General features: G+C 46.1%; 1 protein-coding gene across 7 annotated transcripts in view; it reads left to right on the top strand.

Moving 5' to 3' along the window:
* MSRA (methionine sulfoxide reductase A) overlaps positions 1 to 12,891 on the top strand; it is a 219,238-nt gene that overhangs the window by 132,892 nt on the left and 73,455 nt on the right. For 6 of the 7 annotated variants that reach the window (XM_053383775.1, XM_053383777.1, XM_053383773.1 and 3 more), the window contains one exon: positions 5,203 to 5,307. The exons of the other annotated variant lie outside the window; for it this stretch is intronic. In XM_053383775.1, the coding sequence (XP_053239750.1) occupies positions 5,203 to 5,307 (105 nt within the window). The remainder of the gene's footprint in view (positions 1 to 5,202; positions 5,308 to 12,891) is intronic. 7 annotated transcript variants of the gene reach the window in all.

Raw genomic sequence — 12,891 nt, 5'->3', positions numbered from 1 at the left:
ACTAACAGAAGAAAGTACCGTATTTTCCGCTTTATAAGACACACTTTTCCTTTCCGAAAATTAAGGGAAAAGGTGTGTGCATCTTATGGAGCGAATGCAGGCTCCATGGCTTCAGTGAAAGCAACGCAAAGCCTCCGAAGCGCAGCGGGAGCGCTCCCTCCGCGCTCCGTAGGCTTTGTGTTGCTTTCTCTGAAGCCAGGAGAGCAAGATTCTCCTGGCTTCAGGGATAGCTGCCCAAAGCCAGGAGAGCAAGAGGGATTGGTGCCCACCGATCCCTCTTGATCTCCTAGCTTTGCTTGCTGGAGAAGCGCTGCGCAGCTTTCCGTCTCTGCGCAGCGCCCCTTCAGCAAAGTGGGAGGAGAAATGGAAAAGGCTCCGTTTCTCCTGCCGCTTTGCTGAAGGGGCGCTGCGCAGAGAGGGAGAGATTTTTCTTGTTCTCCCCCTCTAAAACTAGGTGCGTCCTATGGTCGGGTGCGTCCTATGGAGCGAAAAATACGGCACTTAATTAGTAAAGGAATATGCACACATGCAATTTACAAAAATATTTGCACTGTCCCACAAATCAAAGTATGTTGTACACATTTTTACTACTGTGTCCTACTACATGTAATCCTAATTTCTTATATCTTTCTTAACAGGAAGCAGTCCTCCTCCCCATCATTCGACTTTGGTTTTTTCATCTCTCCCCATCCCCAATTGCAGCTAGCAATAAAAGGACAGAAATGAGTGCTGAATTTGGAGGTTTGAGATTTGAAGGCACAGTTAAAAGCTCCTGTGCCTTTTCTCCTGTTATTCTCCAATGGTTTTAGTTTATCTCCATGTCCTTCCTACTTCTCCCCCCCATCATTCCTGTTGTGCGATGAACAGATGTTTCCACTGTGCTTTCCCCCCAAAGACTCCCAAGATTTATTTTTGTTGTGTCATTCTAATAGCCCCTATAGGTCCTCAGTAGACCTTCATCTCTGTTACGCAGAGCAATTTCCCCGAAGTCGGAGTAGTAATTATCCAGATTTACATTCACGTATAAGTAAGATACAAACATTGACTAACATATAGTAAAAAAAACCCCAGCAAATTCCTCATGCATAATGTGGACTGTAATGAACAGCAGAACATCATGGTGCTAGTGTCTAGATGTTTATGTGTTGTATTGTGTTGTGTTGTGTTGTGTGTGTAGAAACCTATTTTGCAGGAGAGACCAGGGCTTTTTTTCTGCTGGAATACAGTGGTACCTTGGGTTACATACGCTTCAGGTTACACACTCCGCTAACCTAGAAGTAGTGCTTCAGGTTAAGAACTTTGCTTCAGGATAAGAACAGAAATCGGGCTCTGGCGGCGCAGCGGCAGCAGGAGGCCCCATTAGCTAAAGTGGTGCTTCAGGTTAAGAACAGTTTCAAGTTAAGTACGGACCTCTGGAACGAATTAAGTACTTAACCTGAGGTACCACTGTACGCAGTTCCAGTACCTCTCAGGTGGGCACCATTGCAGGCCAGCTGCCTGACGATGACAGTGCTGTTTCATGATGTAGAGAAGCAACGGTCAAGGCTTGCTTCTCCGTGGGTGCCTGTGCCCTGCAGGCCAGGCTGACGCTGGGGCGCAAGCTTGGAGACCAGAAGGTGAAGGGGGCAGTGGCAGACTGCTGCCATGGGCGTGCACAATGCAAGGGATCGGTCCAGTATACCTGAAGGAGCGTCTCCACCCCCATTGTTCTGCCCAGACACTGAGGTCCAGTGCCGAGGGCCTTCTGGCGGTTCCCTCGCTGCGAGAAGCAAAGCTACAGGGAACCAGGCAGAGGGCCTTCTCGGTGGTGGCGCCCGCCCTGTGGAACGCCCTCCCACCAGATGTCAAAGAGAAGAACAACTACCAGACTTTTAGAAGACATCTGAAGGCAGCCCAGTTTAGGGAAGCTTTTAATGTTTCATAGACTATTGTATTTTAATATTCTGTTGGAAGCCGCCCAGAGTGGCTGGGGAAACCCAGCCAGATGGGTGGGGTATAAATAATAAATTATTATTATTATTATCTGTGCTGCAGGGCAATGCCCGCTAAGTATTGCTGTTTGAGAGGCTTCACAGCATGAGACGGTATAAAAGGGCAGGGTTTTTATGCTGCAGCCTAAAAGAGTACAGTGGTACCTCAGGTTACAGATGCTTCAGGTTACAGACTCCGCTAACCCAGAAATAGTACCTCGGGTTAAGAACTTTGTTTCAGGATTAGAACAGAAATCATGGTGCGGTGGCAGCGGGAGGCCCCATTAGCTAAAAGTGGTACCTCGGCTTAAGAACCGTTTCAGGTTAAGAACAGACCTCCAGAACGAATTAAGTTCCTAACTTGAGGTACCACTGTACATGGTGTCTTGCTCCCCATTTATGAGTGAAGGCGCTGAGGGAGGGAAACAATCTGAATCTCCCTATAAGATGGTGTGGCCCGGCGTCTTGTCACGTGATTTTGGTTTCAAGATGGTGGCGTCGGTGTCTGGGTTGGCGACTGAGGCAGTGAGTTCTGGCACTTTTTTGTAGGAAAAAAAAGCACTGGTAGAGACCATAGCTCTATGGTAGAGGACCTACTTCGCATGCTGAGTATCAGCGTTCTTGGCAACAGGAGAGCGGTTCATATCCTGGGTTTGAACTTAGCCATAAAACAGATATAATCCCCAATTAATAATTTGAGAGTTATTGAGATAACCAAATCCACTGGGTAGATTATGCAGTAATTCCATTACAGGAATAATTTGTAATTAATCATGCCTTTCCCCCCTTACACTGTACATAGTTTTAATTGAGAACTGCTATTACCAGGCGTAAAATGGTAACTGCTTGGTTCACATGGAAACGACTAGCAGCCCAGGGTTAGAACTGACATACCAGAACCCAAGTGTTTATGGAAGTGTGTGCACGAAATAATATTGCAGTTCCTCTATGCATTGTATTAGCATAGTTGTTTAGATCTGGCATCCCAAATGCCCGAGCCACTGCCATTTTTATCTCTCTTTGCATCCCTGTTTCCCTTCTCAGCCCAATAAAGTAGCTGATGTCAGGTGACAGTATAGAGAGTGAGAAGCCCTATGGAGCTGGTCTTCCAGCACAGCTAATATAACGGCCCTACCAGTGTTGGAAATTGAGATATGAAAGCTAGGAATTAAATGGCACCTTAAACCTAGGTTGAGGTGCCGCAATGGAGCGTCTAGGCACGCTTTTTAAATAACAAGAATACAAAGCTGAAAACGAATGAAGTGCAGCTAAAATATTATGCTCATTTTTCACACGGTCTAGTCCTCCTCCCCATATTCTTATGATAATATGATAATATTTTTCTCCAGTCTTCAGAGAGTGGCTGGAAGTGGGGAGGCAGGAAAAGGTCCTCCTTTTCTTCCAGCAGTAGCAGTTTTAATCTGAAATCTTAGGCTCAGTACCGCGCTCAAAGCTCAGAAACTGCTTGCATTATTGAAATTCCCTGTTGTAAAACACACCCAGAACAATGGGAGTTTCGAACCACTGAGCTCTTTGTCTGCTGTAGCCTTTATGAATTTATTATCACTTGGGTGCTAGTCAGGCTGCATTGAATATTTCTGAATTTTGACATTCATGTTGAAATTGTCATGTTTGGCATAGGCAAGCAACTTGCCAAAGAATTACTGTATTTTCCTGTGTATAAGACTAGGTTTCCCCCCCTTAAAAATAATGTCAAAAATTTAGGGGCGTCTTATACACGGATACATCTCCCCCCATTTTCTTAAATCAGAGTCCCCCCAAATAGGGGGCGTCTTATACATGGGGGCATCTTATAGATGGAAAAATACGGTACTTACCTTGCCAAGCCCTTCTGCTGATTCAGTACTCTTTGGTTATCTGACTGTGGCTTACTCTCAGCACTTATTTTCCTGTTGCTGCCCTCATTTGCCCTCATTTGCCCTCTGGCTGTGAATTCGTTTGCAGGCATCATTGGTGCCATAATTTAACGGCACACACTGTAGGGTATCATTACATCAGAGCAATGCAATGTCATGAATGAAATTGCATGTGTTGCCAGAGCCAACTTCTGGTTAACAGCAGTGAGAGCAAAGAACTTGAGGACGTTGAGAGCAAGTAAGAAAATAGAAGTTGGCAACAGCCATGGAGAAAAAAGTGTGTCAAAGCAGCACAACTTTTGTTTGCAACGGATATCAAACCCACCTCCTGAAAATGGGAGGTAACTTTTCACACAAATGAAAGAGAGCATGAAACTTGATAAGCTACTTGTAGTGATCAGGTGGGATTGCTATGAGGAATTATAACAAATATAGAGTAAGGGTTTAAACTATTTTGATATGATTCTTGATCAATCCACACCTCTGCATCCCTGTTCCATTTCTCTTTCTTCACAAGTCACGTACCCACTTAGACAGGCAGGCTTCCTGAGTCATCAAAGACAGTGGGCAGTTTCATTGCTGTAGCTTTTCTGATATGTTAATCTTAGGGCCAGGAAACAGGTTTCACATAAAGGTGATCATGATCGCTGTCCTCCTGGCCATCCTTCTTATCATGTGTATTGATTGTTTATGACCGCCGGGGTTCTTGAATGCACTCTTTTGTAGTTTTCATTCATTTACCCCAAAAGTATGCATGCTTAACTAGTGTTTGTAGTTTGACTTTGTCCCCACGTGGGGTTTGTTGAAATGCTCAGAAGAAATCTGATTGGTTCTTCCGAACACTTTGTAAAAAGCTCTTTTGTGAATAAAACGACCTGGGCCAGGGGCTGGAGAGAGAGATTATTATACACACCCTTCCCAGAGTCTTGCTGGTTCAAGCCTCTGTGTGTATTCTTATTAATCAGAGTTCAATCCTTCCTTTACTTTGAGAACGCCTCACTACTTCAGCCCAGCCTTCCTCACGCTATGAACTGTGGAGCAGAACAGAGGTTTTGGCTTAGTTTTCTTTGTGGTCCAACATCATGGCTGCTACAGCGAAATGTGCGCCAGCTGGCCTTTCTGGGATCGCCTAGCAAGGCCCCTGCTTGAGGAATCCATCGCAATGCACTGCAAATGCTCCTCTCAAACCACCTGAAAAAGTGATGTGGTAAAATTGCGGGCAAATTAGAAACCCCTATCCTATCCCCATATTTATATTGCCGTTTTAATTTATTGGCGAGGCAGATGCCCATTCTTTTGGGGTGGCCTTTTGTGATTAATACGTTGGCTTCTTCTTCTTTTTCGTTTCGTTAAAGGGAGGACTGGCCATACCGAAGCTGTGCGCGTGGTATTTCAGCCAGAAACCATCAGCTTTGAGAAACTGCTCAAGGTCTTCTGGGAGAATCATGACCCGACACAAGGTAGAGTGATGAGCGAGCCAGTATTTAATTATCTTACTAATTACAGCTGGGATAATTAGTGTTCGAGCTGCTAGGAAGAGATGAACCTTGAAATCACACCGCAGCTTGAGAGTATGATTGCCGGCATTTATTGATGGGGTGGGGAAGAATGAGGAGCAGGAAGCGCGCAAGGCAGCCTCCCCCCCCCAAACCCCCCACAGATGCCTGCCTGTGAAAATTCCCACAGAGAGAGAGAGGAGAGAACAGAACAGAGAACAAGACAATAGACATTCCTTTCACCTTTGATTATTACAGTTTCTTCCTTAATGCGATCTTTTGTCTTTCAAATTAAAGGCCTCTTCGCAGTTGATGATTTCACTCAGGCACAGAGCTTTATCCTCTGTGAATTTGGTGTTTTTTTTTCATCTTTCCAGAATTACAGGTATCTCTTACGATTAGAGAAGAATGAGCGAGAGGTTGCAGGGCTTGCTGAACGGAGACCATTAGCACCAGTGCGTTAGACAATTGTCTTAGCCAGGTACTCTGGTTTGATAGCTGCTCCCTGGAAGTGTTTGCAGTCTGAAAGCAGTACAGTGTACCTCTGGTTGCGAACGGGATCTGTTCCGGAGGTGAAACCCGTTACTGTTCTGTTATTTCCGGGTCGCTGCAGGATGCAACTTGAAAATGCGCAACCTGAAGCAAACGTAACATGAGGTATGACTGTACAGTCATACTTTGGGTTGAAGTAGCTTTGGGATAAGTATTTTCGGGTTGCACGCTGCGGCGACCCGGAAGTAACAGAGTGCGTTACTTCCGGGTTTTGCCGCACGCACAGACAGTCATAATGATGTCACGCGCATGCGTTGAAGCGGCGAATCACGACACACGCAGACGCACGGATGTGGGTTGCGTTTGCTTCTGGATGCGAATGGGGCTCTGGAACAGATCTTGTTCACATCCAGAGGTACCTCTGTACATGCCTGGAGGAAGAGAAATAAGGAAAGGGGGCAGTTTCGGCCTAGGGATTGCTGACTGATAACTTGCTCTAAAATGCCGCTCCCAACATGAGTCCCTCTATTCCAGATTTGTGACCTTGGAGGTGACTGTACCTCACAAAAGCAAAAGGAGAGATGGGTGGATCCTTGGTGTCTTCCCCCCATTCGACCCCCCCCCATAAGAGCTCTGTGACACCCGCTTTTTATACAGACTGTTGCCGGATTAGAACAAAGTTTCACCTAGATTGGTGTCCTGTTTCCGACTGTCTTCACCAATTTCTGGCATTCAGAGGAGGCAGATGTTATCCTTCTGTTTGCACCTCGCTGAGAGCAGAGGGGCCTGAGAGCCAGAGGCATAGCATGGGGGGTGCCATGGCCCTGAGTGCAATTTTGAGAGGGGGCACAAGCAAGTGCCCCCACAGCAGGCTCCCTCATCGGAGCCTGGCTTTGTGCCAGAAGGAGCTGCACCTTGGCTGCGGCGCTTGTGCCTGGCGCAGCTTCGCCCCCGAGTCAGGCATGACCTAGGGTAGGAGAACAGGCAAGTGGGCAGCAGCGCTGCCGCCCACCCTCCTCGGCCGTAGCACACCTCGCACCTGGTGGCAGCAGCTCTTACGACCCGCCAGCCCTCCTTGGCCGCAGCAAGGTGTGCCAGGCCACATCAACTCCTCCCGCCTCTGCTGGCGGGTTAGGCAGCGAAAAGCAGGAGAAGAGTGGGCAGCAGCCTCCTCGCCCCTCTCCTACTCTGAACTGTGGCGCATGGAAGGGCACCTTCCATGCCCCACCCCCCTCGGGGACACGGCCTGTGCGCTCCACCACTGCTGAGAGCAGCTCTTTCTTGCCGTTCTTCCCGCCCCAAAGCATTCAGAATCCAGCAGCAGGGAAGGTGTGATACGTGGGTTGGAGCAGCCTTCTACACCTTGCTCAAAACAATGAAATACCGTGAAAATCCCTGAAACGAGAAGTAATCGACTAGAAATATTATCTTGTGGAAACCAACTAAATAATAATAATCAAAAAGCTTAAGGAAAAAATTTAGAAAAACCTAAAAGAAAACGAAACCTTAACGGGATGCCGGCTACAAACCTCATTTCACTGAACTATTCAGTTTCCTCAGAAGGAAATAGAAAAATCATAAACTTAAATGACCAAAATTCAAACAAGGGTAGAACCCCAAAAATTCTGATGTATTATAATCCTAGCTTGATCTAGGTAAAGCAAAGCACAGTAATAGGATTGAAGATTCAAAAGTACAGTTTCTAAAACTGAATTTACAAAATAGGTTTGAAACCCTAAATAGCAAGTATTAAACAAAGCCAAACTTGAAGAAGGCAAAGAACAATACAGTGGTACCTCGCAAGACGAAATTAATTCGTTCTGCGAGTTTTTTCGTCTTGTGAATTTTTCTTCTTGCGAAGCACGGATTCCCATAGGAATGCATTGAAAATCAATGCATTCAACAAACTTGCAAGACGTTTTCATCTTGCGAAGCAAGCCCATAGGGAAATTCGTCTTGCGAAGCAACTCGAAAAATGAAAAACTCTTTCATCTTGCGAGTTTTTCGTCTTACGAGGCATTCGTCTTGCGAGGTACCACTGTAATAAGGGGTTGAAGACTCAACTGTGAAAATTCTAGTGCTGCTTTTACAAAAAGGTTTAAAAACCTAAATGGCACAAATTCAAAGAAAGGAGTACAAGATAAAGCTATTTTAGATTTTGAACAAACTCAAGAACAGGGCTGAAACGCTCCCATGGTCGAGATGTTACTGCTGATGTTAAAGACTGAAGCACCTTGCTGGCTGGGACTGTTGGAAGATGCAGTCGAAAACATTTGGAAGGTAGCAGGTTGGGGGGAAAGTTAGAGGGTGTCTCCTCCCTTCAAGACCCAGTTGAGTCTTTTCCGGAGGATGATCCAAGATTCCCCACTATTGCCCTGTCTATTGCTACTTTTCAAGCTTGCCCAGCCCGTTCCCTTCCCTCTGGTTGGCTAGTGGAGTAGCTCAGCTTCAACGAGCATGCTGGGCATTGTATGCCATTTGGTGAGCCTCCCACCATGTTTTTCTTCCAGCATGGGATGCAACTCTGACTCCTGTTAGCTATGCTGTCTCCATGGGGTTTCATGTCCTCCTCCACCATGGATGTGGCATGGCGGGGGAGGCAGTGGTGGAATATGTGACTCACAGCTCATTGACAGCTTTCAAAAGGACCTTATGAATCCTGTAATCAGACCTCAGCAGCAACTGAATATTAAACCCTGCTGCATAGCAAGCCAAGCTTGTAAAAAACCAGTGTATTGCTCTGGTGGCTATCTCTGAGTCACCTGATGAGGTGGAGGACCCAAGGAATCCCCTTTTCTTTTTCTCAAGAGACCAACCTGCTCCATTCACTCATTTTTTCAGTTTGTATCAGATTTTCATTACTGCATCCCATTTCGCCTAAAGGGCCTGTTCGTTTGTCACCGAGCGGGGAAGCCTGAGCCTTTTATAGATGCACAAGGAATCTATCATCTGCAAATAATTAAAATTAGTCACTAGAAATTACATTGTTTTTTCTAATGAACAGATGTGTCTTCTTAGAGGAGCGGAAGAACAGCTGTACCCATATAGAATGTGAAAGGAGGCCTAAGCCACCATTATGCATTCTGCTATGAGCCTGCTATTTCATTTTGACATGTTAAAAATGAGGAGGGAGTCAACCAGCTACAAATCCACATAAACACCATCTAACCCACATTTTACCAGCTTCTCCCACTAGAATATTATGGGAGCTTTGTTCAGGAAGGCTTAAAATGGTGATTCCATTACAAAGATATGCTGGAGTCTAGCTTAAGGTGGTATCTGAGCAATGGAGCAGAGATGCACATTGTCCTCAGATTTCTGGTTTGGTGATGAGATGAAGAGAGGCAAAGTAGGGTGTGCCCAGGCAGGTGAAACTATATATGGCAGCACCCCTGGCAGAGCACATTGAGAGTGTCTCACAGAGTTCTCTCTAGCAAACTTACAGGAAAACTCTTTGAGCCTCAACTCCTATCATGAGCCTATCTTAGCAAACAATGAATCATTGGTTTGACTGCCCTTTGAATATCCCACCCTTTGGGCTCCTGAACTGGCAAGTGACTCCATAGTACAAGCAGGGGTCAGCAAATTTTTTCAGTAGGGGGCCGGCCTGCTGTCCCTCAGACCTTGTGGGGGGCCGGACTATATTTTTTTTTTGGGGGGGAAATGAACAAATTCTTAAAAGGTAAAGGGACCCCTGACCATTAGGTCCAGCCGTAGCTGACTCTGGGGTTGCGGCGCTCATCTCGCTTTACTGGCCGAGGGAGGCGGCATACACCTTCTGGGTCATGTGGCCAGCATGACTAAGCCGCTTCTGGCGAACCAGAGCAGCGCACGGAAACACCGTTTACCTTCCCGCCGGAGCAGTACCTATTTATCTACTTGCACTTTGATGAGCTTTTGAACTGCTAGGTTGGCAAGAGCAGGGACCGAGCAACGGGAGCTCACCCCGTCGCAGGTATTCGAACTGCCGACCTTCTGATCGGCAAGTCCTAGGCTCTGTGGTTTAACCCACAGCGCCACCCGCGTCCCATGAACAAATTCTTATGCCCCACCAATAACCCAGAGATGCATTTTAAATAAAAGCACACATTCTACTCATGTAAAAACACCAGGCAGGCCCCACAAATAACCCAGAGATGCATTTTAAATAAAAGGAAACAATCTACTCATGTAAAAACACGCTGATTCCTGGACCGCCTGCGGGCCGGATTGAGAGGGTGATTGGGCTGGATCTGGCCCTTGGGCCTTAGTTTGCCTAGCCATGGTACAAAGCATAAGGGGCTGTTATTGCCTCTTCACCTCTGCTCCACCTCCAGCTGATGCCTTTGTGAAACCTGAAACAGGCAGTTAAGTTTGGTAAAGCAGAGGCTCTGATTTCCTTGTGGCCTAGAGCTTCACCAAGGACAGTTGCAGCCGGGAACTTAGCTGCTGAGCTTCTCCCCTTGCCAAACAAGTGGGACGGCCTCAGTGCCAGCTCATTAACATGCCGTGACCTTCTCTTCAAAAATTTCCCTTTCCCATTGGCGACTCTCGAGCTCTTTTCGCAGGAATCGTTACAGTGAGTGATGAGATGAAGCCAGGGCGACACGGTACAAATGACTTCTGCTAAATAATCATATGATGAGCTGCAGGAAGGGAGTTTTATTAGTCTTAACTCAGCAGGTATTGATTGTGTGGGGAGGAAAATCACGGATCGATATATCAGAAGACAAGTGACAGCTGCAGAAAACTCTGTAAATCAAAGATACATTTTTACAACCAAAGTAAGAGCTATGAGCTGCCCTTTACAGTTTCACTGCACCACGCCAGAGAGCGTTTCAGAGCGTAGCAATTTGTCTCCATTACCACTTGGATCCTTTGAGAATGGAGGGGAACGGAAAATGGTTCCATTAGGTTTTTGCCTTTCATGAGAGGGGGAGATTGGGAGTGCCATGTGTGTGACTCTCAAAATGCCATTGCAATCCAAGTTTACACTAGAACTGAATTAAACCTGGTGATTCCACTTTGCAAAGTAGCATAGTCAAAGGCCTGGATTATTCATCTAGTTGCTAATCCCGCTGCAAGGATTCATTTTGGCTTCTGCTTGTAGTTTATCAACACCCGGTGAGTTTTTTGTGGCTACAAAATGCTTCTTAGGCATTGTTGGGTGCATTCAAGGCCGCCTTTGCTTCCTGGCCCAATGACACTGTTGCATTACATTGGAACAGGAGGCTTAGGCAGCTGTGCAACATATTATGGTCTGCGTTCTGGTGTGCTCCTGATCCAGTTTGAAGCATGGCATAATCTCAATTCCTGTGCCATATTTCAGCTACTGTGGAGCGTTTCTAGAACATACTGCTCACCTTTCCTGTTTTCCACATCATAGCTTCTCTTTCAGCTAATCACAACTTCCGACAGTTTTAGCTGAACAGTTTTTCTTTCACTTTCAGTTAATTTCACCTGCATGATGCACAGCTGAGAATTAGTGCATCAGGTTTAGCAACTAACACGCACATGCACATTGAAGACCACTATGATCTTCACCAGAGCAAAACGCATGTAAGCAAAAACCTTGCTTTGCCACAGAGGCAAGTGTGGTTGTGTCTGTGTGTGCCTTTCCCTGCCACCCTGCCCAGCCTTCTGGTGGAAGAGCTGACAGACACCCTTTTTCTCGTTACAGAAAGGTAGCCGTGTTGGTCTGCCATAGTCAAAACAAAAAAATTTTTTTCCTTCCAGTAGCACCTTAAAGACTAACTAAGTTAGTTCTTGGTATGAGCTTTCGTGTGCATGCACACTTCTTCAGATACTTCAGATACTTCAGATACTTCTTCTTCAGATACTTCAGATGCTTCTTCAGATATCTGAAGAAGTGTGCATGCACACGAAAGCTCATACCAAGAACTAACTTAGTTGGTCTTTAAGGTGCTACTGGAAGGAAATTTTTTTTTTGTTTTGACCCTTTTTCTCGTGACCCTTGTTACCTCTGGCTCAAGGTATGGTTTTCTTTTTAAAAAATCTTTAGAACTTACCTAACGGAGAGCTCACAGCAACTTGGGAATACAGGAAGCATACTGAATCAGACCATTTGATCCATCTAACTCTTTGTCTTGTCTGGAGTATTGATGGCAGTGGCTCTCCAGGGTTTCAGAAGGGACCTTCTTAGTCCTTCCAGGAGATGATGAGGACTGAACCTGAGATATTCTGTAGCTTAAGCAAATGCACCAGCCCCGAGCAGTGGCCTTTTTCTGTGTAACTGGCATGACCCGGGTCTAAGTCAATCAGTTCTAAATTCTGTTGGTTCTGGTGAGAGAATTAAACCCATGCTTAAAATCAGCAGAACAAGTAAATCCTTAGTGTTGGCTGGGTGAGGTGGTCCTTGTTTCAGAGATGCCCACGGTTCAAACTATTTTGCATTTCTTGAGGGTCAGCATGGCAACCAGTTTCCATAGCAGACTAGGCTCCATTAGTATAAAGGTAAAGGGACCCCTGACCATTAGGTCCAGTCGTGGCCGACTCTGGGGTTGCGGTGCTCATCTCGCTTTATTGGCCGAGTATATATACAGTGGTACCTCGGGTTACATACGCTTCAGGTTACATACGCTTCAGGTTACATACTCCGCTAACCCAGAAATAGTGCTTCAGGTTAAGAACTTTGCTTCAGGATGAGAACGAAATCGTGCTCCGGCGGCGCAGCGGCAGCGGGAGGCCCCATTAGCTAAAGTGGTGCTTCAGGTTAAGAACAGTTTCAGGTTAAGTACGGACCTCCGGAACGAATTAAATACTTAACCCAAGGTACCACTGTACCATTAATTCATATTCAGCCAATTGTAGGGCAGTTGCATGGTGGCTTCTCATAGACTGTCCGCAACTCTAAAGTGCTAGCACAGGCATAGGCAAACTCGGCCCTCCAGATGTTTTGGGACTACAACTCCCATCATCCCTGACCATTGGTCCTGTTAGCTAGGGATGATGGGAGTTGTAGTCCCAAAACATCTGAAGGGCCAAGTTTGCCTATGCCTGTGCTAGTACTTACTAGAAAAGCTTTAAATGGCCAGGTTTCTGCACGCAGTTTTGGGA

This window comes from Podarcis raffonei, chromosome 3 (genome assembly GCF_027172205.1).
Source record: "Podarcis raffonei isolate rPodRaf1 chromosome 3, rPodRaf1.pri, whole genome shotgun sequence".
Lineage (NCBI taxonomy): Eukaryota > Metazoa > Chordata > Lepidosauria > Squamata > Lacertidae > Podarcis > Podarcis raffonei.
Note: the sequence above shows the minus strand (reverse complement) of the source record. Positions and strands in the feature narration are given on the sequence as shown.